General features: G+C 43.7%; 1 protein-coding gene across 14 annotated transcripts in view; it reads left to right on the top strand.

The window, feature by feature from the left end:
• MKLN1 (muskelin 1) overlaps positions 1–25327 on the top strand; it is a 439788-nt gene that overhangs the window by 263260 nt on the left and 151201 nt on the right. For 4 of the 14 annotated variants that reach the window (XR_009551231.1, XR_009551232.1, XM_007524211.2 and 1 more), the window contains exon 1: positions 22373–22523. The exons of 9 other annotated variants lie outside the window; for them this stretch is intronic. Coding sequence is in view for 2 of the 5 variants with exons in the window: in XM_007524211.2 (XP_007524273.1) it covers positions 22426–22523 (98 nt within the window). In the remaining 3 variants the exon portion in view is untranslated. Of the gene's footprint in view, positions 1–22372; positions 22524–25327 lie in introns of those variants that run through there. One more of the 14 variants, XM_060196578.1, reaches the window with a different exon arrangement.

Below are 25327 nucleotides of genomic sequence, written 5' to 3' on the forward strand. Positions count from 1 at the left end.
CTCTGCAGGTGGGGAGCCAGGTAGCTCGAACCAGGATCCCTATGCTGGTTCCTGTGCTCTGCGCCACGGCATGCCCAACCCACTGCGCTATAGGGCGACTCCCACTTTCTTTCTTTCTTCTTCTTCTTTCTTTCTTTCTTTCTTTCTTTCTTTCTTTCTTTCTTTCTTGGTTTTTTGTTTGTTTGCTTGTTTGTGCTTCCAGGGTTATCGCTGGGGCTTGGTGCCTGCACTACCAATCCACTGCTCCTGGCCGCCATTTTTTCCATTGTTGTTGCTACTGTTGGATAAGACAGAGGAAATTGAGAGAGGAGGGGAAGACAGAGAGAGAGAGAGATAGAAAGATAGACACCTGCAGACCTGCTTAACCGTTTGTGAAGCAACCCCCCTACCCTGCAGGTGGGGAGCTGGGGAGCTTGAACTAGGATCCCTGTGTGGGTCCTTGTGCTTCACACCACATGCACTTAAGTTTTTCTGCCTTATCAAATAAATGAATGAATAAATAAAATATTTTAAATGAGATAATTCCATTAAATATTTATAGAATGAATGGATTTTCTTTTCCTTCAGGTAGCTTTTCCATTATTGCAAAATACTTAGTATCCTCTCATTCTTCTGATAGGAGAACTGCTCCTGGAGTTCTTGATGCCAAATACTCATTGCAAAGAGTATGTACTATGCATCACACAGTATGTTACCTGAAACTTCACTACAAGGATATTATGGTAGTGACTGCTGTGACTGAGGTATTTAGCAGTATCACCTAGAACCTGATGTGCTCTCCATAATGGGAAACAGTCACTTTTTAAAATGCATTCTATACCAGCAAAGGGGTCTTCCTACTAAAAAAAACAGACCTCCCATGAAGGAAGCAGAACAGAGAATTCATTCTGTCAACACAAGCAACCACCACTCCTCCCCCACAGAATTGACCGGAGGAGCGAACAGAGACTGAAGCAACCCAGAATGTTCCAGTTGAAGAGCAACAGTATTTGAGAGACCATCTGAGTCACCAACCTTCAAGCTTCTTCTTCTAGCGTTTGCCCTTCTTCCGTAGCCAGTCAACAGCGTCAGGTTGAGCCTGATGTCTGCTTGTTGCTGGCTTTGAAAGTGACTGGGATCCATGTGGATTCAGTCGGCTAGGAAGGATCGTCAGTTTCCCCAATAAATGGGTACTCACGGGATGCACCACGAGAAGGTCGATCCAATGCATCCCACCTTCAAGCTAATAAAGAACGACGGTTGTTCAAGAAAAGAAAGGGAGGGAAGGAGGGAGGGAGGGAGGGAGAGAGAGAATGTATCTAGTAGCCCAGGAGGAGGTGCAATGGATAAAGCACTGGACTCTTAAATATGAGATCGTGAGTTTGATCTCTGACATTGTATATATAAGCTTGATGGTCTGGCGCTCTCTTGCTCTCTCTCTCTCTCTCTCTCTCGTGCGCGCGCACGCTTTAAGATAGAGACAAAGAATCAGAGACAGTAAGAAAGACTATAACATCAGAGCTTTCTTCATTGTGGTGGGGAAAGGCTCAAACCTGAGTCGTGCACAAGGCAAAGCAGCACACTATCCAAGTGAGCTACTCCACCAGTCCACCTTCCCCCTTCTCTCTCTCTCTCTCTCTCTATATATATATATATATATATATCCACTAAGGTTATCACTGGGGCTTGGAACTCGCACAAATCCACTATTCCTGGAAGACTTTTTTTCTCCCTAATTTTTAAAAAAAATTTTATTATTTATTCCCTTTTGTTGCCCTTGTTTTATTGTTGTAGTTATGAATGATGTCATTGTTGTTGGATAGGACAGAGAGAAATTGAGAGAGGAGGGGAAGACAGACAGGGGGAGAGAAAGATAGACACCTGCAGACCTGCTTCACCGCTTGTGAAGCGAATCCCCTGCAGGTGGGGAGCCGGGATCTTTATGCCGATCCTTGCTCTTTGTGCCACCTGCACTTAACCCGCTGCGCTACTGCCCGACTCCCTCCCCTAATTTTTTAGAGGGTGAGAGACAGACAGAGAGAGCGAGGAGGAAGAGGAGAAATATCAAAGCACCATTAGTGAGGTTTCCCCTGTGAAGGTGATCCATGTAGTGGTCCAGGGCTCTAATTCAGGTCCTCATGAATGGTAAAGTATGTGCTCTACCAAGTGAGCCACCCCCCAGTCCCTAAATCATTTTTTATTTCTTTTATTATCTTTATTTATTGGATAGAAACAGCCAGAAATCAAGAGGGAAGGAGGAGATAGACAGAGAGACACCTGCAGCCCTGCTTCACCACTCGCAAAGCTTTCCCCCTGCAGATGGGGGCCAGAGACTCAAACCTGGGTCCTTTCACACTGTAACATGTCGCTCAACCAGGTGCACCACCACCTGGCCCCCCCCTAAATAATTTTTTTTCCCTGCCAGGGTTATCACTGGGACTTGGTACCTGCACAACAAATCTATCAATCCTGGCAATGTTTTTCCCCTTTATTTGATAGGACAAAGAGAAATTGAGATGGGGAGGAGGTAGAGAGAGAGAGAGAGATACACAGTACTTGCTTCCCAGCTCATGAAGCTTCCTCCCTGCATGTGGGAAGTGGTGGCATGGTAATGTGTGCACTTAACCAGGTGCACTACAGTCCAGCTTTGTCATTGTTATTATTATTTAAACAGATAATGCCTCTAAGTTCTTGGTAGGTAAGAAATGTTGCATAGAAATTACATCAAGGGGGCTGGGTGGTGGCAAACCTGGTTGAGCGCACATTTCACAATGTTTAAGGACCCAGGTTCGAGCCCCCAGTCCTTACCTGCAGGGGGAAAGCTTTGCAAGTGGTGAAGCGATGTTGCAGGTGTCTCTCTGTTTCTCTCCCATCTCTACCACCCCCTTCCCTCTCAGTTTATGGCTGTCTCTATCCAATAGATAAATAAATAAATATATTTTAAAAAAATTTTTAAAAGAGATTATATCAAGGGTGGTCTGTGAGGTGGCACAGTGGATAAAACATTAGACTCTGAAGCAAGAGGTCCTGAGTTCAATACCCAGCAGCACATATACTAGAGTGATGTCTGGTTATTTCTCTTTTTCCTCCTTTTTCTCATTAGAAAATAAATAAAATATTGTTTAAAAAAGGAATTATATCAAGTTACCTACATTATTTTTAAAAATATTTATTTATAGGGACCAGGCAGTAGTGCACTGTGTTAAGTGCACATAGTGCAAATTGCAAGGACTGGTGCAAGGATCCTGGCTCAAGCCCCCTCCCCCCCCACCTGCAAGTGGATGGCCTCACAAGTGGTGAAGCAGGTCAGCAGGTGTGTGTTTTTCTCTCCCTGTCTTTCCCTCCTCTCTCAATTTCTCTCTGTCCTATCCAACAACAAGAACAGCAATAACAGCAGCAACAGCTATAATGGGAAAATGATGACTACCAAGAGCGGTGGATTCACAGTAAAGCACTGAGCACCAGCAACAACCCTGGAAACAAAAATAAATTATTAATTTAAAATTATTTATTTATTTATTCCTGGATAGAGACAGAAAAAAAATGAGAGGGAGGAGATAGAGAGGGACAGAGAGACAGAGAGACACCTACAGCACTGTTTCACCACTTGTGAAGCTTTCCCCCTGCAGGTAGGGACCAGGGGCTTGAACCTGGATTTTTATGCACTATAATGTGTGTGCTTAATCAGGTGTGCCACTGCCTGGCCTCATGGTGCCTACATGCTTTAACCTCCAAGATGATTTTCTTCATTTACTGACAAAAAAATAGTTTGATATCATTTAACTCTTTGTTATTGTCTAATTAATAGATAACCCCTAAGCAAATGTCTCTTATTTTTCAAAAAAACAGTAATCAGAAATGAATAGTTTAGCCAATGTCGGTGTTCTCTCCAATTAGCACAACTGTATTTATTATCTTGAAGCCTTTACCCCCCATGTACTAGGAGATGGAAGAATAGAGAGGAAACCAGGTCTAGGTGAGTTCAGGAGAACAGAGTCCTTCTGATGGGATTTACTGCTCTTCTAGGAGATGAGGTGGCCAGGTCTCTTCTCTTTCTACCATGTGAGGCCTCAGCAAGAAGGCAGGAAACTGCAAATGAGCATGAGAGTTTTTACCAGACGCTAAACTACTGGCTCCTTCTTTGACCTTGTATTTTATTCTTTTTTTATCTTTATTTATTTAATGGATAGAGACAGCCAGAAATTGATAGGGGAGGTGAGATAGAGAGGGGGAGAGACACCTGCAGCCCTGCTTTGCCACACATGAGGCTTTCCCCCTGCAGGTGGGGACTGGGGACTTGAACCCGGGTCCATGCACATTGTAACATGTGCTCTCAACCAGGTGCACCACCGCCCGGCCCCTGACCTTGTATTTTCTAGTATTTGAGTATAAGAAATAATAAAGCATTTGCAGGGCCAGGCAGTGGTGCACCTGGCTAAGCGCTTACACTACAGTGCACAAGGACCCAGATTCAAGCCCCTGATCCCCACCAGCAGGGGTAAAGCTTCACAAGTGGTGAAGCAGGGCTTCGGGTGTCTCTCTGTCTCTCTCCATCTCTATCTCTCCCTCCCCTCAATTTCTCTCTGTCTCTATGCAATAAGAAATAAATAAATAAAATTTAAAAAAAGAAAAAGAAATAAAGTGTTTACTATGTAAGCCACTTAGTCTATGAAACTTTTGTTTACTAAGCCAGACATTAGCTAACAGCAGTACAGCTGTAACAGATACCTAAAAATATGGGAGGGGCTTTGAAGATGGGCAATGGAGAAGCCAGAAGAGTTTTGAGATGCATGCTGGGAAAATTCAATACTACCGTAAAGGACTTACCACAGGCGATTTTGGTGAGGGGTCAGAAAGAAATGGGAGGGCCTGGCGTTAATGCTTATAGTGCAATAGCACAGACCTGAGCAAGGATCCCGGTTGGACCGGCTCCCCACCTGCATGAGGGATCACTTTGCAAAGTGGTGAAGCAGGTCTGCAGGTGTCTTTCTCTCCCCATCTCTGTCTTCCAGTCCTCTCTCCATTTCTCTCTGTCCTATCCAACAACATCAGCAACAAAACAAAATAGCAGCAACAACAATGGAAAAAAGATGGCCGCCAGAAGCTGTGAATTCGTAGTGCAGGTACCAAGCCCCAGTCATAGCCCTAAAGGCAAAAAGAAGAAAGAACGAAAGGAAGAAAGGAAGGAAGGAAGGAAGGAAGGAAGGAAGAAAGAAAGAAAGAAAGAAAGAAAGAAAGAAAGAAAGAAAGAAAGAAAGAAAGAAAGGGAATCGGGCGGTAGCACAGCGGGTTAAGAGCAGGTGGTGCAGAGCACAATGACCAGGCAGCGCAAGGACCCGGTTTGAGCACACTCCCCCCCCCCCCCCCCCCCCCCCCCCCCCCCCGCCTCACCTGCAGAGGAGTCGCTTTACAAGCAGTGATGCAGGTCTGTAGGTGTCTATTTTTCTCTCCCCCTCTCTGTCTTGTCCTCCTCTCTCCACTTCTCTCTGTCCTATCCAATAACAAAAAAGAAAGAAAGAAAGAAGAAAGAAAGAAAGAAAGAAAGAAAGAAAGAAAGAAAGAAAGAAAGAATAGATGGAATCCTCACCCTCCTAGAAATTACATAAATAATCATGGAGAGAGTATTAGTAGAAATATGAAGCATAAAAGCTATTCTGGCCTCAGAGACAAATGAATAACATGTTATATTGGATTGTCTAAAAAGTCGTGATGCATGTTTGCCTAGAAAAAGGGGATTAGGCGGTGGTGCACCCAGGTTAAGTGCACATAGTACAAAGCTCAAGGATCCCAGTTTGAGCCCCACCTCCCCACCATCAGGTAGAGTGGGGGTGTTGGCTTCACAAGCAGTGAAGCTCTCTGTCTTATCCCAAAAAATAAAAAAAATGGCCACAGGAGCAGTGGATTTGTCGTGTAGGCACTGAGCCCAGTGAGGGGAAAAAGAAAAGGAAAGGAAAGAAAAGAAAAGAAAAGAAAAGAAAAGAAAAGAAAAGAAAAGAAAGAGAGAAAGGTACATCATAACTTTTCCAATAACCCAATATAACGGCAAAGATGTGGCTGAATTGTGTTCATGTTTCAGTCATTTCTGAAAAGTAGAACTTGGGAGTGATGAAATTGGTTCTCTGGCTGAAGACATTTCTATGAAGAGTGTTAGAGAAGTAGCCTGATTCCTTCTGATTGCTTAGGGAAATATGTGGAATGAGAGAAATGAATTATCATTGGAACTGTTCAGTGCAAAGGAACTTGGAACTTAAAGGTTTTGAAAAATCCTCAGCCTGTGTGTTATTACAAAAAAAAATGAAAAAAAAGTCTGTTTGGAAAGGAAAGTTCAGGGTATGACTGAACAATTTGAGGAGGGAATGAGTATGGATATGACCATAGACCTAATCAGTTACTCCACCAGACACATGGCTGTTTTGAACTGTAAGCCAACAAAGGTAGGATGGAATAATGTCGGGCTAGCTTCACAGGCGGGAGAGAGAGATGACCAGGGACTCATGGCTGAGTGGTATGCAGTTCAGTCTTTATTCATGTGGAACGCAGCACAATCTAAGTTATCTCTAATCACAATCTTGTCCATATATATCCTGAGGCGGAAGAGTCAGGTCCAAAAAGGATGTACTAGGATAGGGGGTGGGGAGAAGGAAAAAGCGTGCAAAACAGTGAGGATTAAACCAATGCCCTGGAGGCAGGGCGGTGCTTAGTTAACAGTGGTTATGTAAATAGAACACAGTGTTAAGCAGGGGGGATTAAACCAATGAAACAGAAGGGATCTTAGAAGCAGAATTTAGAAGCATACCAACAGAATAAAGGCTGTTGGACCTTTTGAATTATACAGGGCAGGGGCCATGGAGCTATTCTGTTAAAACATAAGCTATTCTTTGTTGTTGTTATCACTAGGGTGTTACTACTCCCAGCTTAATATATATATATATATATATATATAGAGAGAGAGAGAGAGAGAGAGAGAGACCACAGTACTGAAATTTCCTCCAGTGTGGTGTCTAGGGCTCAAACCTGGGTCATCTGTATGACAAAATAGGTACACTATCCTGGTGAGCTATCTGTTGACTTTATTATTTTTTTAATTATCTTTATTTATTTATTGGATAGAGACAGCCATAATTCAAGGGGGAAGGGGGTGATAGAGAGGGAGAGAGACAGAGAGACATCTGTAGCCCTGCTTCACCACTTGCAAAACTTTCCCTTTGTAGGTGGGGACCGAGGGCTCAAACCTGGGTCCTTGAGTACTGTACCATGTGCTCTCAACCAGGTGCACCACTCCCCGGCCCCTTCTTGTTGGCTTTATATGCTATTTTTTGGTCACTTTACTAGGGAGTTAATGATCTGTAGTATCGTTGTTGACATATAAGCACAACCTCTCATTTCCCCGTAGTAGGTATCTGCAAGACACTCTGTCCCCACAAGCCCAGGTCCTTTTCCATAATCATGCACCAAGGTGAATGGCCTTAAAAGCTGGGGGCTCTACCCAAAGTCTTGGAGACAAGCCTGTCCTGAGCTGTGGGCAAAGTTGCCTGAATTTTGGGGGGCCAAGCCCATCAGCAAGTAGAGACTTGGGGGCATGTCTTTGGCCTGGCAAGAAACACTGCTCTACCTAGTCTGGAAAGCTAACAGTAGAGCATGGGGCCAAAGGAGATTATTCTCAAACCCTGTGATGTCCTCAGATTTGCTTTGTCAGTTTCAGGCTTACTTGGGTTATATGGTTCTTTCATTCTTTTCTTCCTACATTTCCTCCTCTTGGAATGGAAATGTCTATTCTTTGCCGGTTTGATTTCATAGCTTTACAGCCGGAAATAATTTTTGTCTTAGGATGAGTGTCACCTACATCTGACTGGGAGGATATTGAGATCAGACTTTGGGCTTTAGACTTGGTGCTGGGATGAACTTAAGCCACTTAGGCTAGAATAATACATTTGGCATGTGAGGATAGGGATTTGGGGATCAGAGGTGGAAGAAAGAAAGTGGTTGACTACAAACCAGCTAGAGGTGTCTTCAGAAACCTGCTCTCCAGAGTCCTTGATCTTGCCCTGCCTAGCTTCTAGAACTATGAGAAATAACTATTTAAACCACCCAAATCTGTGCTATGAAAAAAAGATTTATGTATTTGATAATAGAGATAGATAAGAGACAGAGAGATAAAGAGGGAGAAAAAGACAAAGAGGAAGGACACCTGCAGAACTGCTTATGAATCAGCATCCCCTCACCCCTGCAGGTGGGGGCCCAGGACTTGAACCAGGGTCCTTGAGCATGGTAACACATATATTCTAGTAGTTGTGCCATCACCTAGCTCCAGTGCCATTTCTTTTACAGCAGCCCAAACAAACATAATTAGTGAGGAGAAATTCAAGAGCACCAAGAGATTCAGCACAGGAAATATTCCTTGAGTATTTACTATCTATGAGTTAAAGAGGATTTGATAAAGAATAAGGTAGGTATTGTGCTAAAAGGTTTCCACTAATTAAATGAGGGGAGGATCAGGGAGATAGCATAGTGTTTATGCAAAAGGCTTTCATACCTAAGGCTCCCACATTCCAGAATCAGAACCTAGCAAGACCATAAACCAGAGATGAACAGAGCCATAGTAAAACACACACACACACACACACACACACACACACACACACACACACACACTGGACAGTAGCACTCTGGGTTAAGTGCACATAGTACGAATCATAGGGACTGGTACAAAGATCCCGGTTCCAGTCCCTGGCTTCCCACCTGCAAGGGGTGGGGGTCACTTCACAAGCAGTGAAGCAGGTCTGCAGGTGTCTCTCTTTCTCTTCCCCTCTGGCTTCCCTTCCTCTCTCAATGTCTTGCTGTCCTATCCAACAACAGCATCTGCAACAATGGGAAAAAGATGCCCACCAGGAGCAGTGGATTCATAGTGCAGGCACTGAGCCCCCGTAATAACCCTGGAGGATATATATATAACTAATTAATTAAATTAGAGGAAAATTGACTGAGGATTAGATAATGGGAGTCTAGATTCAGATCTGCACACAGCCCAGTTGGGTTAATGACTTTAAATATCACATCCAACATATCTGGGTATTAGTCTGCCATTGGTGCATCAAATTATCATATAAGGCAATGGTTCCACTTAGAGGAATGTTTGCCTAGGAGACATTACTTTGCAAAATGTGTTCTCCCAACCAACCAGCCAACCAACCAACACTGTTAAAGGAATCATGAACTTTGAATGACCATGGGAAGCTAAAGCAAGACCATTAAAATATTTTCCTCCTCCAATGAAGGGTGAGATTTGTCTTGACCAATAATACAGAGTTGTGGATTTATTCTAGTCAATTACAGTGTTTGCTGTAATTTTTAACTAGTGTAGCAGTCAGACAAGCAAATATATTTATGGGGGGGGACATGAGGGGGGGCAGGGGGCACACTCAGTAGAATACGCATGTTGCAGTATGCAAGGACCTGGGTTCGAGCCTCTGCTTCCCAGCTGCAGGCGGTAAGCTTCACAAGTGGTAAAGCAGTGCTGCTGGTCTCTCTGTCTCACTCTGTCTCTTTTTCCCTCATTCCTTCTTTTTCTCTACCTTCCCTCTCAATTTCTGACACTAGAAAGAAGAGGGGGAGGGGGAGAAGGGAGGAGAGGAAGAAGAGAATATGAGAGAGGCAGAAATAGAACCAGAGGACTAATCAGCTCTGGCATAAGGTGGTGATAAGGATTGAGCTTGTCATCTTTGGAGCTTCAAGCCTGTACAAGCTGATGTTCTATCAGGCTGAAATATCTCCTTAGATTGATTTCCCCCCCCCCCCCCCCCGCCCAGAATACTGCTCAGCTCTGACTTATGGAAGTGTGGGGGAATGAACCTGACACTTCACAGCCACAGGCAGAGAGTCTTTGGCAGAACTATTATGCTGTCCCCCTCCCCCAACAACTTAAAACATTTTTATTTAACTTCAGCCAACTGGCACATTTCTAAGCCTAGAGATTAATAAAAAAAATAGGCTGATTTGCTTTCATTTTCACCCTGTTGGTTGCTATAACTTAGCAATATAATTCTTGAGTAGTTTTTCTTTTCTTTCTTTCTTTTTTTTTTTTTTTTTAAACAGTTCAAGAAGTATCTTTTTTGGGCTAGAGAAACAGCATAATGGTTATGTAAATAGCTTTCATGCCCGAGGCTCTGAGTTTCCAGGTTCAACCCCCAATACCACCATAAGTCAGAGTTGAGCAGTTAGCTGGTAAAAAAAAAAAAAGGAAAAGTACCTTTTCTTTTTTAAAAAATATTTATTTATTTTCCTTTTTGTTGCCCTTGTTGTTTTATTGTTGTAGTTATTATTGTTCTTGATGTCATCGTTGTTGGATAGGACAGAGAGAAATGGAGAGAGGAGGGGAAGACAGAGATAGGGAGAGAAAGATAGACACCTGCAGACCTGCTTCACCACCTGTGAAGCGACTCCCCTGCAGGTGGGGAGCCGGGGGCTCAAACTAGGATCCTTACGCCACTCTGCAAGTGAATGCAATGAAATCTAGCCAGTCTGCCTCATGGGATGAGGGAAGGAGGAATTTTGAAAGCAGATGAAGAAGGAAAATAATTCCTGAGTGCCAAACTTGTCTGCTATGAATAATGTGAATTTTAAAAATATTTTATTTATTTATGAGAAAGATAGGAGAGAGAAAGAGTCAGACATCACTCTGGTACATGTGCTGCCAGAATTGAACTCAGGACCTCATACTTGATAGTCCAATGCCTTACCCACTGCACCACCTCCTGGACCATGAGTAACATGCATTCCCACTGAACTCTCACAGTAACTCCAAGAGATGTTCTGTGACTCATACATGAGAAAATAAAGACTCAGAACAGTTCAATACTTGCTTATCTTGGACATGACTCTTCAGATGTAGGAAAGCAGAGTGAGTTTGGGGTGTTGGCATTGGTTCCCAATTCCCTGCCTGTGAGGTCACTCTGTAACTGGCCCTTTCAAGCTGAGGTCACAAGTCTTTCTTACACGTGGCCTCTCCCTGGGGCTTTCTCTGATCTGGGTTCCAGGAACCCTCACTTCCCCCTCACTCCCTGTGGTTTACTAGTATGTTCTCACAACTTTATATATAGACCAGTTATTACCCTTTCAAATTGCCCAATTGAGAATACTTTATTTCTAACTGAGATTCTAACAGATACAATAACTTACCTAAGGAAACTTGACTATTCATTGACAGAATCAGAATCTCTTTGTTTCAAATGTTAATCCTGTATGACTGAACCCTATTCTTTTTTTTTTTTTTTTTTGCCTTCAGGGTTATCGCTGGGGCTCAGTGCCTGTACCATGGACCCACTGCTCTTGGTGGCCATTTTTTCCTCTTTTTTTTTTTCCTTCCATTTTACTGGATAGGACAGAGAGTAATTAGAGGAGAGGGAGACATAGAGAGGGGAAGAGATGGGGCCAGGCGGTTATGCACCATGTTGAGCACACATAGTGCAAAGCACAAGGATACCAGTTGAGCACCTGGCTCCCCACTTGGAGGGAGATTGCTTCACAAGCTGTGAAGCAGGGCTGCAGGTGTCTCTTCTCTCCCTCTCTGTCTCCCCTGCTTTCTCAATCTCTCTGTTCTATGCAATGGAAAAAAAAATGGCTGCCAGGAGCAGTGGATTCTTGGTGCTGGCACCAAGTCCCAATGATAATCCTGGTGCCAAAATAGAGAGAAAGAGAGAGGAAGAAGGAGAGGGAAAGGGCGAGGGTGAGGGCAAGGGCGAGGGAGAGGGAGATAAACACCTGCAGATCTGCTTCGCTGCAAGTGGGGAGCCGGGGGCTTGAACTTGGATCCTTGAGTAGGTGCATGAGCTTAACTGCCCAGCTCCTGGGGTTCTTCTTTCTAAAGATGTTGTACTTTGATTCATCATGATGACTCTGCTACTCGCAGAAAAATTGATTGATCTCAGGAGTCATCTCCTAAGTCAATAAAATCAGTCATTGCTTATTTATATACAGAAAAAGGTCAAATGCCAATAAAGTGACTTGGTATGAGACTCTGACCAGGATAGGTCCTTGTCCTGGAAAATGTGCACTTCTACTTGGATATCTATTAGACATCTTCTATATATTTCATATTATGTAAGATGCATACATATATCATCATACAATACTACATATATGTATAGTGATTACACATATAGTATGTACATACTCTATCTTTATGCTTATGAAACTATAGACTTCAGGGTACACTTATGTTGGAAGTCTTGATACCTTCTACCTTAACTCTTTCCACCTGCAAATCTTTGCCTCTGCATAAGAGCATCATTATCTATCCAGTGGTACAAACTCAGACCCAGGAGTTATCTTTCTTTTCAGTTCTTGCTTTTTCTCTGTCATTCATAAGTCTGTTGGCTTTACTTTCAAAATAGATCCTAATATGACCACTTCTTTCCATGTTCTGTGTTAGTTCAAAACATGATCATTTTTTACCTGGTTATTCCAATACCTTCTGGTCAGATCTCATCAGAGAGAAGCAAGTTTAACTCTTGCTTCTCTCCAGCCCATTGTATGATCTACAATGGGGGGAGGGGGTTGGGGAGGCCTCTGGTCAGCATGGTTCTGCAAAAGACGTTCATACCTGAGGCTCTGAGGTCTCAGGTTCAATTCCCAGTATATCCATAAGCAAGAGCTAAGCGGTGAGTGCTCTGCTGGTTTTTCTCTGTGTCTGTATCTTTCTTTCTATATCTCTTACTAAATTAAATAAATATTTTAAAAAATAATTTAAAGTTAATCCTGATACTCCTTGGCTTGAATCCCTGCACAGATTTCCCTTTCACATGTCTGTGAAATGAAATATTATTATTATTATTATTATTGTGACTCTACTCATGACATTCCAGTCACACTTTCTATCCTTTGAACACCAACATCTTTCTGCTTCTGCATCCTCTGTATTTGCCTACTCTCCCTAGAATTTTTTTTTTTCTGACCGTTGCCAGGCAGGAAATTTATTTATTTTTATTTTTTATTATCTTTATTTATTTACTGGATAGAGACAGCCAGAAATTGAATGGGAGTGGGGTGAAAGAGAGGCAGAGAGAGAGAGAGACACCTGCAGCACTACTTCACCACTAGTAAAGCTTTCCCCCTTCAGGTGAGGGCCAGGGGCTTAAATCTGGGTCCTTGTGTTTTGTGACATATGCACCCAACCAGGTGCGCCACCATCCGGCTCCCGGAAATTTCTTTTATTTCTTTTTTTTTTTCTATAACCATCTGTCTATATTTGTTTATAGTTGGCCTTTCTTTGGGCAGGGCGGGGAGGGGGTCATCTTCTCTTCCTGTCCAAGTCACACAAACACCTATTATTACATCCAGATGTCCCTCCCTTTTTCCTCTTCTCTTCCCGATGGCATTGGAGTTCAGAGCCCTCTGGTTGTCTTCCCCCTCTCATTTCTCACCCACTAGGAGTATGGATCAAAATTGTTTTTGGGGTGCAGAAGGTAGGAGTTCTGGCTTCTGTAATTACTTCTCTTCTGGACATGGGTGTTGGAAGGTCAATCCATACCCTCAGTCAGGCAGGAATTTTCTCATTGTTCAGCTCAGACATTTCACCCTCCTCCTCCCCCCTCTCCTTCCTGCTCCCCTTCCTCTGTTTTTGTTGTTGTTTTCACAGTCCAATACTTTACTCACTGCCCCACCTCCCAGGACACTATACACATGTATATTTTTTTAAAAAAAATTTATTGGGGGGATGGTTAATGGTTAGATATTACCTTCTTAAAGTACCTTTTCTCCACCACCCAATATAAAATTTAATGTAGTTTCCTTTTAGTGACTAAAATGATCTAGGGCTAGGAGGATAGTTCAGTGGCTAGAGCACAGGATTTGCATGCAAGACGTTCCATCCCTAGCACCCCATATGCCAGTTGGGCAGTGCTTTGGTCTTGCTCTTAAGTATATAAATTAAAACATATATCTTTTTTAAAAAAAGATTTTTAAAAAATATTTCCTTTTTGTTGCCCTTGTTTTTATTGTTGTTGTAGTTATTATTGTTGTTGTTAGATAGGACAGAGAGAAATAGGGAGAGAAGGGGAAGACAGAGAGAAGGGGATAGAAAGATAAACACCTGCAGACCTGTTTCACCGCCTGTGAAGTGACTCCCCTGCAGGTGGGGATCTGGGGGTTTGAACTGGGTTCCTTACGCCCGTGTGCTTGACCCACTGTGCTACTGACCGACACTCTAAAACATATATCTTAGGGCTGGGTGGTGGTTCACCCACTAATATGGACACCTTTCCATGCTTGAGGACCCAAGTTTAAGCTCCTGTTCCTCACCTACAGAGGGGAAACTTTATGACTTTATGATCAGTGCTATAGGTATCTCTCTCTGTGTCTCTCTGTGTCTCACTATCTTACCCTCTAAAAAAAAAAAAAGAAAAGACTGGCCACCAGAAATGGGTATCCAGTCTCAGAGATAACCCTCGTGGCCAAAAAAAAATTTTTTAAAAAATCTAAAAATTAACAGAAAGGGGATCTAGCAGAGCCAGTAGAGCATACATGTTACTTTGGGTGAAGACTTAGGTTCTGGGGTGGGAGTAGATTGTATAAATCGTTATGCAAAGAGTATGCAGAGAGATCCTCATGCTTTAGGCTCCAAAGCCCTAGGCTTAATCCCCCACACCACCATAAACCAGAGCTGAGCAGTTCTCTGGAAAAAGACAGAAAAAAAAAGAACAGAAGGGGAAACACAAAGCAGTGTTACACCGTCAGTAACACACTAGGTTAAGCGCACATAGTATAAAGCTTAAGGACATGTGCAAGGATCGTGATTGGAGCCCTGGCTCCCCAACTGCAGGGGGATGTCACTTCACAATCAGTGAAGCAGATCTGCAGTGTCTGTCTTTCTTCCCCACCCCCATCTTCCCCTCCTCTCTCAATTTCTCTCTGTCCTATCCAAAAAAAAAAAAAAATCTAAAAAATGGCCACCAGGTGCATTTGTAGTGCAGGCACCAAGCCCCAGTGATAAACCTGGGAAGTAAAAAAAGAAAAGAAAAGAAAAGAAAAGAAAGAAAAGAATAGGAAAAGAAAAGGAAAGAAAAGACAAAGCAAAACTTGGACTGGATTTGGTGTATTGCATCAAAGTAAAGGACTCTGGGGCATGGGGGTGGGGGGCAGTGTTCAGGTCCTAGACCATGATGGTGGAGAAAGAGCCAAGTGGGAGGTTAGAGTGTTTTGTGGAAAACTGAGAAATGTTGCACATGTACCAACTACTGTATTTTACTGTTTGCTGTAAACCATTAATCCCCCAATAAAGGAAAAAGCATGCATGCATGAGAGAGAGAGGGAGAGGGAGAGGGAGGGAGAGAGAGAGAGAGAGAAAACAAACAGAGCACAGCACTAGTATCTGCAATGTTGGGCACTGAACCTGGGGCCTCAGATTTATCAACCTCCTGCTCTCCCCACTTGATCACCTCCTTAGTCATGGTAGCTCGTACTTGGAAGCCCTGCCATTCCAAAGGCAATTCAGACAAAACTGTGCCCCACAGTGATAATGCCATCTGTAGCATTTCATGCTCTACATTTACATCGTGTGAAAACAAAGTAAATCCTCACTAAATTTAGAATGAGACCCTTTGATTACTTAAACTAAGTCTGGACTTGAAACATGGCCAGTAGTGGAGGAAGCTTCCTTGCTGCCTGGAGCAGTGGAGTCAGGCCCCTAGGCCCACCAAGAAAAAAAAAATCAGTTAATTCAGCTCTACCAAAAAAATTGTTGACAACAATGAGATACCACTCCTGTGATATTCACTCCTGTGAGAATGTCATACATCAGAAAAAGAAGCAGCAACAAATGTTGGAGAGGTGGCGACAAAGGAACCCTCCTGCACAGCTGGTGGGAATGTCAATTGGTCCAATCCCTGTGGAGAGCAGTCTGGAGAACTTTCAGAAGGCTAGAAATGGACTTACCCTATGACCCTGCAATTCTTCTCCTGAGGATATATCCTAAGGAACCCAACACACCCATCCAAAAAGATCTGTGTACGCCTATGTTCAAAGCAGCACAATTTGTAATAGCGAAAATCTGGAAGCAACCCAAGTGTCTAACAACAGATGAGTGGCTGAGCAAGTTGTGGTCTATATACACAATGGAATACTACCCAGCTATTAAAAATGGTGACTTCACTGTTTTCAGCTAATCTTGGATGGAGCTTGAAGAAATCATGTTAAGTGAAATAAGTCAGAAACAGAAGGATGAATATGGGATGATCTCATTCAGAGGCAGAGGTTGAAAAACAAGATCAGTAGAGAAAACACTAAGCAGAACCTGGCCTGGAGTTGGTGTACTGCACCAGAGTAAAAGACTCTGGGATGGGGATGGGGGGGGGGAGAGTACAGGTCCTGGAAAAGGATGACAGAGGGCCTAGTGGAGGCTATATTGTTATGTGGAAAACTAAGAAATGTTATGCATGTACAAACTATTGTATTTACTGATGACTGTAAAACATTAATCCCCCAGTAAAGGAAAAAAAAAGTTTAAGATTTAAATCACAAAGGTTCTTTGTAGATAGCTAATATTTATTTTGATTACATAAGAATGTGAGACCATTAAGGATGATGCCACATGGAAATATATACTGAAGCAAGAAAAGGTCTTTGTGATCACTACCCTCTCTCAGCAATAGCCATGGGCACTTCTGGCTTTGCACTGTACACATGAATCTGTGCTCTGTCATGGTCATTCCTCAGCATTTTCACTCAAATAAATACTAGTTTACAGTTCTACATTAAAAAAAAATTGCTCATATATTTGTCTCTCCTTGACACATCATTTAACTGCTTTTACTCCTTGAAACACTGATATAATATCCCATAATTGGTTTGTATCAGGATTTATCTAATCAAGGCAATAGGAGTGGATATTTACTGGGTTATCAGCAAACTCATGGTGTCTTTTTCTATGCAAAAATACGTTATGAGTTTTCCAACAACAATAAAAAAATGGTTTTCACAAAAACATCAGAAAATTTGAGCATTGGCAAAAAAAAAAGGGGGAGTTGGGCAGTAGTGCAGCAGGTTAAATGCACATGGCGCAAAGCACAAGGGCCAGTGTAAGGATCCTGGTTCGAGCCCCCGCTCCCTACCTGCAGGGGAGTCGTCACAAACAGTGAAGCAGGTCTGCAGGTGTCTATCTTTCTCTCCCCCTCTCTATTTTCCCCTCCTCTCTCCATTTCTCTCTGTCCTATCCAACAACGACAACAACAATAGTAACTACAACAATAAAAAGAAACAACAATGGCAACAAAATGGAATAAATAAATAAATATAAAAAAAGGATTTAGATTCAAGTTCCCATTCCCACCTACAGAGGGGAAAGCTTCACAAACTCTGGAGCTTTCTCTTCTCTTTCTCTTCCACTCTCTCCTACTCTCTTCCCTTCTCTATTTCTCTCTGTCTCAATCAGAAAAGAAAAAGAGAAAGGATGAAAGGGAAGAAACATACCTCCCTGTAATGGTACAGTGGTTGGGCAGATCCTGAACACTAGCAATAATCTTAGTGGCAATAAATAAATAAATAACTTCATCTAGGTGACTGGTTTATTATTTATTGCTTTACCAAAACATATGCATGAAAGGAATTCTCTTGGCTGCTCTTTCTGTCCCTCTAACATCTAGGACAGAGTCTGGTATGTTAACAGCTTTTTGCAGGAAAAGATGGTCAATGATGACCAGATGGTCAAGGCCTCTCTCTAGTAAGTATTACCAGCAATAATACTGGGAGCATACCGGGAATGTATCCGAAAGCAAATGTTGGCCAGGGATGACAAGATAACTGGATCACTATTGATTCTTGAAAAATAATGTTCCATTCTTTTTTTTTTGCCTCCAGGATTATTGCTGGGGCTTGGTGCCTGCACTACGAATCCACTGCTCCTGGAGGCTATCTTTTCCCTTTTGTTGCCCTTGTTATTGTTGTTGTTATTATTGCTGTCATTGTTGGATAGGGCAGATAGAAATCAAAATAGGAGGGGAAGGCAGAGAGGGGGAGAGAAAAATAGACATCTGCAGACCTCCTTCACCACCTGTAAAGTGACCTCCCTGCAGGGAGGGCTCAAATGAGCCCCTGTAGTGGGCTCAAATAGGGATCCTTATGCTTCTCCTTGTGCTTTGCACCATGTGTGCTTAACCCTCTGCATTACTGTCTGGCCCCATGATGTTCCATTCTTTAGCTCTTCATGAGGCCATCAATATGGCCCAATCCTTGAAGTGTGTGTGTGTGTGTGTGTGTGTGTGTGTGTGTGTGTGTGTGTACTTGGGAGAATAAGACAGTCTAAATGGCTACTGACAGTTTCTAGACTTTCTCATGTCTACTGACAATAATCCCCAGCACCAGGGAGCTGGGCAGTGTTGCACTCGGTTAAGCACACACATTACCACGTGCAAGACCCAGGTTCAAGCCCATGCTCCCCACCTGTGGCAGGGAGAAGGGGGATGCTTCACAAGCAGTGAAGCAGGTCTACAGATGTCTATCTCTCTCTCCCTCCCAATCTCTCTCAATTTCTATCTCTCTCCCTCCCAATCTCTCTCAATTTCTTTTTTTTTATTTTTTATTTTATTTTATTTTTTATTTTTTATTTTTATTTTTTTTTAACCAGAGCACTGCTCAGCTCTGGCTTATGGTGGTGCAGGGGATTGAACCTGGGACTTGAGAGGGCCTCAGGCACAAGAGTCTGTTTGCATAACCATTGTGCTATCTACCCCTGCCCTCTCAATTTCTATTTTATCAAATGTAATAGAAAGAAAAAAAGAAAAAAAATGCCCACTGGGCATGGTGTATTCACAATGCAGGCACCAAGCCCAGTGATAACCCTGGTGGCAAGAAAAACAAAACAAAACAACCCAGCACCACAGACAATGTCCCAAACATAGAGGATGTCAAGGCATATATCCCTAGGAGATTTGAGTCACTAGCATACTCTTGCAGATTATGCAGTTTTATTTAGTCTTCTATTTTATCTTGACCTTTACATGGCTTTGGGTCTAGTATCATGCTCCATTTAGCTGTATTTATGTTCTCATATTGATGTCGAGAGTTATTTTGTCATCTGTGAAATTGGTGCTACAGGAGAGCCATGCTATTCTGGGTTTTTACATTCTCAATGAAATCATACCTCAGGGATATATGCTCACAATCTGAGAAGTTCTGACATCCTTTTTTCTTTGCAATATATATTTTTTATTTTGATATTTTATTTATTAATTTATTTTCCCTTTTGTTGCCCTTGTTTTTCATTGCTGTTGTAATTATTGTTGTTGTTATTGTTGTTAGATAGGGCAGAGAGAAATGGAGAGAGGAAGGTAAGCCAGAGAGGGGGAGAGAAAGATAGATACCTGCAGACCTGCTTCACCACCTGTGAAGCAACTCCCCTGCAGCTGGGGAGCTGGGGCTCGAACTGGGATCCTTACACCGGTCCTTGCTCTTTGTGCCACATGCGCTTAACCCACTGCGCTACCGCCCGACTCCCTGCAACATTTTTTTAACACCATTCAATCTTCAATAAATATTTGTTGAGCATCCTCTAGGTGTCAGGCACTAATAAAACTGAGGATGCAGCGGTGATCAACACAGGCACAATTTTTATCTCCATGGGAGATGTAGCAGAGGGGGAGAGAATGAGAGATAAAGACAAAATGAAAACATTATGTGATATTTGCTGTGATAAGAAGGGAAGCCCAGGGTGCCAAGGGAAATGTAGGAAATGACATCTAATCCCCCAAATAGGTGAAGAGTGATAATATTCCAGAATGAGACAGTTTGAAAAATGAGCAGGAGTTAGCTAGATGAAGCATGAAAACTTGAAGGCCAGAGAGCATACCAACTCAGTGTGATAACTGAATGTAGCTAGAATTAAAAATGCAAAGGATAAAAGGGGGGGAGAAGTGGAGAAGCAAGATAGGACATGACAGGTCTCTGTTAAGGACTTTAGGTGTTAATCGGAAGGATCAGAAAGTTACAGAAAATTTTTTTTTTTTCCTGCTACCAGGGTTATCCCTGGGATTCGGTGCCTGCATGACAAGACCATTGCTCCCAGTAGCCAATTTTCTTTCTTTCCTTCCCTCCTTTTTATTTATTAAGACTGAGAGAAATTGAGAGAGGAGGAGATAGAGAAAGAAACACCTGTAGCACTCTTTCACTACTCATGAAGCTTCCTTCCTACAGGTGAGGGGTGGGGAGTTTGAACCCAGATGTTTGTGCATGGTATCATGTGCACTTAATTGGGTGCAACACCCCCCAGCACCTGAAAAGTTTAAATCTCAAGAAGAAATGTTATCTATCCTTCCTTCCTTCTTTCATTCCTTCCTTCCTGCTTACCTAACTACCTACATAGGAGCCATACTCTATGTCTATAAAAGAAGGAGAACCCTAGATAGGAAAGAGACAGAGTTGTCAGATTTGGTTCCCAAAACTTACTGAACTGAGTCACCATCTTAACTTTTTCTTTCCACTTTAAAGTCTCTCTCTGTCTGTCTCCCAAATAATGGGGTTAGGACTAAGATATTAATTATTTTTGGAAGGAGAGGACTTTCTATGCTCTCTCTTGAAACCCTTTAGCTCAAGTCACGGGGGTAATAATAGACTCACAGGCAACCCACTGCAGTATAAGAGCACATGCTGGGGAGTCGGGCAGTAGTGCAGCAGGTTAAGCGCACATGACGCGAAGCACAAGGACCGGCGTAAGGATCCCGGTTTGAGCCTCCGCCTTCCCACCTACAGGGGAGTCGCTTCACAGGCGGTGAAGCAGGTCTGCTGGTGTCTATCTTTCTCTCCCCCTCTCTGTCTTCCCCTCCTCTCTCCATTTCTCTCTGCCATATCTAACAACAACGATATCATCAACAATAATAATTACAACAACAATTTTTTAAAAAGTAACAAAAGCAATGCTATTTGTAAGTTAATATATCATGGCCTTTCTAGGTGTAAATCTAGCTCTGATATAATAGTGGAGGCTACTACTACGATTTCCCTTATAGAAATAGGAGAGGACTTAAGGAAATGTGGGCAGGTTGATGATTAGAATTATTGAGATATTTTTTCCCTTATTGGGGGGGGATTAAAGGTTTACAGTCACAGTAAAATACAGTAGTTGGTACATATGTGACATTTCTCAGTTTTCCACATAACACTCTAACCCCCTACTTTGGTCCTCCTCCACCATCATGTTCCAGGATCTGAATCCCTGCCCCAAAATTCTTTACTTTGGTGCAACACATCAAATCCAGTCCAAAAGTTCTGCTTTTTGTTTTCCTTTCTATTCTTATTTTTCAACTTCTGTCTATGAGTATGTCCCATATTCATCTTCCTCTTTCTGGGTTATCTCACTTAACAGGAGTCCTTCAAGCTTCATCCAAGATGAGGTGAAGAAGGTGGATTCTGCCCCCCCTCCCCTTTTAACCTCTCAGGTACAATGGCAAAACTGGTCCAGGCTTTCAGTTGTAGAAACTTTGAGACAACTAATCAAGGAGTACCTGGGTTACTGCAGGGTCTAATCCTGCACACACCTACCCCTGCCCACAGGTAGTGGTCAGAACTCCTGTCTCGAATTGGATCAGAAGCTGGTGTGATACCCACCTGACACTGAGAGCATAAGAACTGTCATCCCTCTTCTGGTCTTTTCTTTGGAATTCCCACTCCCATCATATCTTATGAACTGTGGGCTACCTGTCTGTCTAGTGTTAGAACTAGACAGCTTTCCCAACCGGAAAACTGATGATAATGTGGTATCTATGGGTGAAGGTCATGGCTGAGTAAACCCATCTCACAAGAGAGGGTTCCCAGGGAATGTTGACAGGGAGGGGCCTCGGAGGACTGAAGCCAGAACAGAGGAGAGGACAATGTGGCTTTTCCTGCATCCATTTAACTGAGTATCTCAGGGACCAGAGGGAAGAGCCATCCCTCCAATTCCATGCCAACCCCTCCAGTGCAGTCCCTCCCCCCAAAGGACTTGCATACTGGAGACACACAGTGTGCATACTAGAGCTATTGCACATACTAGATGTAGTGCATACAAACACTTGCATGCTGGGGTATATTGCACACTAGCGATTTCCAAAACCGCGTCCCTTCTCTCAGCTCCTTTTTTATCTTCCTTTCTAGGTTCCTTACCTACAAATCCATTCCTCCGCAACATTCTACATCTCTTTCTCCCTTATCTTTGCTAGGAAGCCTCATCCTTTGCGCCACCGCCCCCTCCAAAGCCCACAGTGGAACCCCTTCGGGTTGCTTACATCCCTGTACCAGTTTCCATTCGTCGACCACTAAGGAGGGTCCCGCGCGAGAAACCCAGAAGAACAGCTCTCTCGCCAAGTGCGAGAAAGGAAATACCCAGGACGTCGGACACACGCTGCGGCCCCTTTAAGAATAGGCCACGCCCCTCCCCTCCTCCCGGCGCTGCCGGCGGTCGGTGGCGGCCGCTACGGGGCTGACAAGATGGCGGCTGGCGGGGCTGTCGCTGCGGCGTCCGAGTGCCAGCTTCTGCCCTACGCGTTGCACAAGTGGAGCTCCTTCTCCTCCACTTATCTTCCCGAGTAAGCGCCGGGGTCTGCGCTCGTGCGGCTCAGCAGTTGGGGGGCTGGCTCGGGTTGGGCCGGCGGGGCAGAGGGGGGTGGCGGAGTGGAGAGGCCCAGGCCGGGCCTGCTGAAGGGGGACGCGCGGCCTCGGGAGCCTCCGTCCAGCCTCCCGTAGGAGGGAGGGGGCGCTGCCCACACCCCGGCTTCTCCGAGGGGCCGGGCCCCGAGAGCCAGGTGGCGGGGGGCGCAGCGAGGTGGGTGGCGGGATCCCGGGCGCGCGCGGCCGTCGGGGCCGGAGGTGATGCTGCTGCGCGGGGACTTGGGGGGTTGAGGAGGAACTTGGGGGGCGGGCAGCTCCAGGGCGGGGCGGGGAGGAGCTCCCCGGAGCCGGGTGGTCGTGTCGGCGCAGTGGGGCGATGTCTCTACCCGGGTCTGGGGGCCCGAGACCCGCGCCGGTCCAGGTGGTGTCGGCGGCGGGGCAGATGTGTTGCTTGTTGCCGGGACAAAGTGTCCACCAGGCTGAGAAGAGGAGTAAGTGACTTTCCTGGGGTGCAAGGAGAGGGCCTGCCATTCAGAAGGGATTCTCTCCATTCTCTGCAGGGCAGTGGTAAAAAGTCTCGGAAGGAAGGCAGAGAAAGTTGCAGAGTGCATCCAATGTTTTTGTTTTGTTTTGTTTTGTTTTCCCCAAAAGTAGGGTTTGCAAAGGGCATCTTTCCTGGTTGGTAGTTCTGGGGGGAAAAAAAGATAAGTGTGAGGCAAGAGGGACCTGATAGAAGAGTTCCACTATCTTCTGGTTCATTGGAACACAGGCTTAGATCAGCCTGGACACTGGAGGCAGAAAAAAATAATAATAAAGACTGACACTGGTGAAACTGACATGTAGCAATGGAGTTGGTCAGAACCCCTGACCAAAAGTCAAGAGACCTCTTAAGAGAACTAATTCTTAAGAGTTCTTTTGCATTACTACCAAATATTATTATTACTACTTTCCAGTAGCAATTTTTTTTCAAATACCGGAAGGTTTTCTTTCTCTCTCTTACTTCTTTCTTTCTTTTTTTCTTTTCCCTCCCTCCTTCCCTCTGTTTCTTTTCCTTCCTTCCTTCCTTCCCTCTCTCCCTTCTTTCCTTCCCTCTCTCCCTCTTGTCCTCCCACCCTCCCTCCTTTTCAGCCAAAGTATTACTAAACTCTGGCTTCTGGTATTGCTGGGGATGAAAGAACCTGGAGTCTTTGGTGTTTCAGGCATGAAATTCTTTCTGCATAACCACTATGCTGTCTCTCCAATCCTGGAGTACTTTTAATCCTGTATTTACTTATGTCTAACTTATCTGTGAGAAGGAGCAGACCTCATGCCATTTTTTCCCCCATAGAACTTCAGAATCTGGCTCAGTCAAGTTTTTAGGTCTGTGTAGGTTGTGTAGAAAAGTGCTCCTTGTCTCTCTGGGCCTTCATCTCCCAAGCTCCAGTGTTCAGATAGGAACAAAACTTGCTATAGCTTTTTTTTTTTCTTTCTGTACCAAACAAGTACAAGTGACTAGTTTTACAAAAGCATATGTAGAGAAGTCTTCCACCATATTAAAAAAAAAATCTTTATATTTTCTCTAATTTGGTTTCTCAAGTCATTATCAGTCAAAGAAGGGCAAAATGGAGTGGTGACTAGAAGAATCTTAACTCTGTTGACTGCCATCCACTGTCCTGTTTGCCAGGGCAAGGGTTGGCAGTCAGGCCTTCAGTAGGATCTAGTTCAGTCAGGGGTGCCAAGTGACTTCTGGTCTGACCTGGCCAGTGTAGCCTATTGATGCCTCCTGTATGACTCTGTCCCGGCTGGATGCTGTGATCCAGCATGGAATTTGACAACCAGCCAGGTAAACATACTAGGCCCTGAGCTGGACTTGAAATGTAACCCTTGGTACTTGACTTCTTCTGTTCAGGGCTTCACACGTTCTTGACTCTGAAGATAACCAGCATTTTTCTGTCTCCATGTTAGGGTTACAGATAGTCAGGAATGGGTTTAGGTTTGTTTGCTAGTGACTGGAGCTGATTTCATGGTTAGGTTCCTGAGTGAAGACTACCTCCCCCAGGATGTTATTCCTTAAGTGTTTGATATTAGGGATGAGACGGTTATCAGGAGGAGTTCCCTTGGAGTTGTGAGTTAAAAGGGAAGAGAACATTTCAAGTAGGAAATGATTTTGCTAACTGGCAGCTTTACTCTGAAGTCTAGTTGTTCTGCCTCCCCCCCCCCCCCATTTAAAGTGGATGGAACAGTTTTGGAATTAGGAGAGAGTTGTTGAAAGTGGGGGGAAGCTGTTGTTAATTCCTCAAGTAGGTCCATAAAGTAGCACTTAATGCATCTTTAACTTGCAAACACTTTCATTTATGGTGTCTTATTTAATACTTATGATACTCTGTGGAATATCATGGAATGCCATTTGCCATGCATCATGGTTTTTATTTTAAAACATTAAGCTTATTATAATGGAGTAATCTGAACTTTTTTTTTTTCTTGAAGGAGTGTAGTTGAGTATTAATATAGCCTGAGTTAGAGATTGTTATGTAGTTTGCATTTGAGAGTTTTGTGTCTTCTGGACTGGTATGTGCAAAACCTAAATTGTAAACTCTTTTGGCAAGGAACTCTGGGGAAGAAATGGAAGAAGGGGTGCTTGGAGGGGAGGTTGGGCTCCTACATAGGGGTGAGAGTGTTTTGCAGATACTCATGATGCAGAGCTGGGAAAAGAAGCACATGTGTAGACAACTGCTGTAAACCATTCACTTCCAAATAAAACGGGAAAATCTGTTGGAACTGAACTTCTGTGAGCAAGTACAAA

Source organism: Erinaceus europaeus, chromosome 8, assembly GCF_950295315.1.
Source record: "Erinaceus europaeus chromosome 8, mEriEur2.1, whole genome shotgun sequence".
Lineage (NCBI taxonomy): Eukaryota > Metazoa > Chordata > Mammalia > Eulipotyphla > Erinaceidae > Erinaceus > Erinaceus europaeus.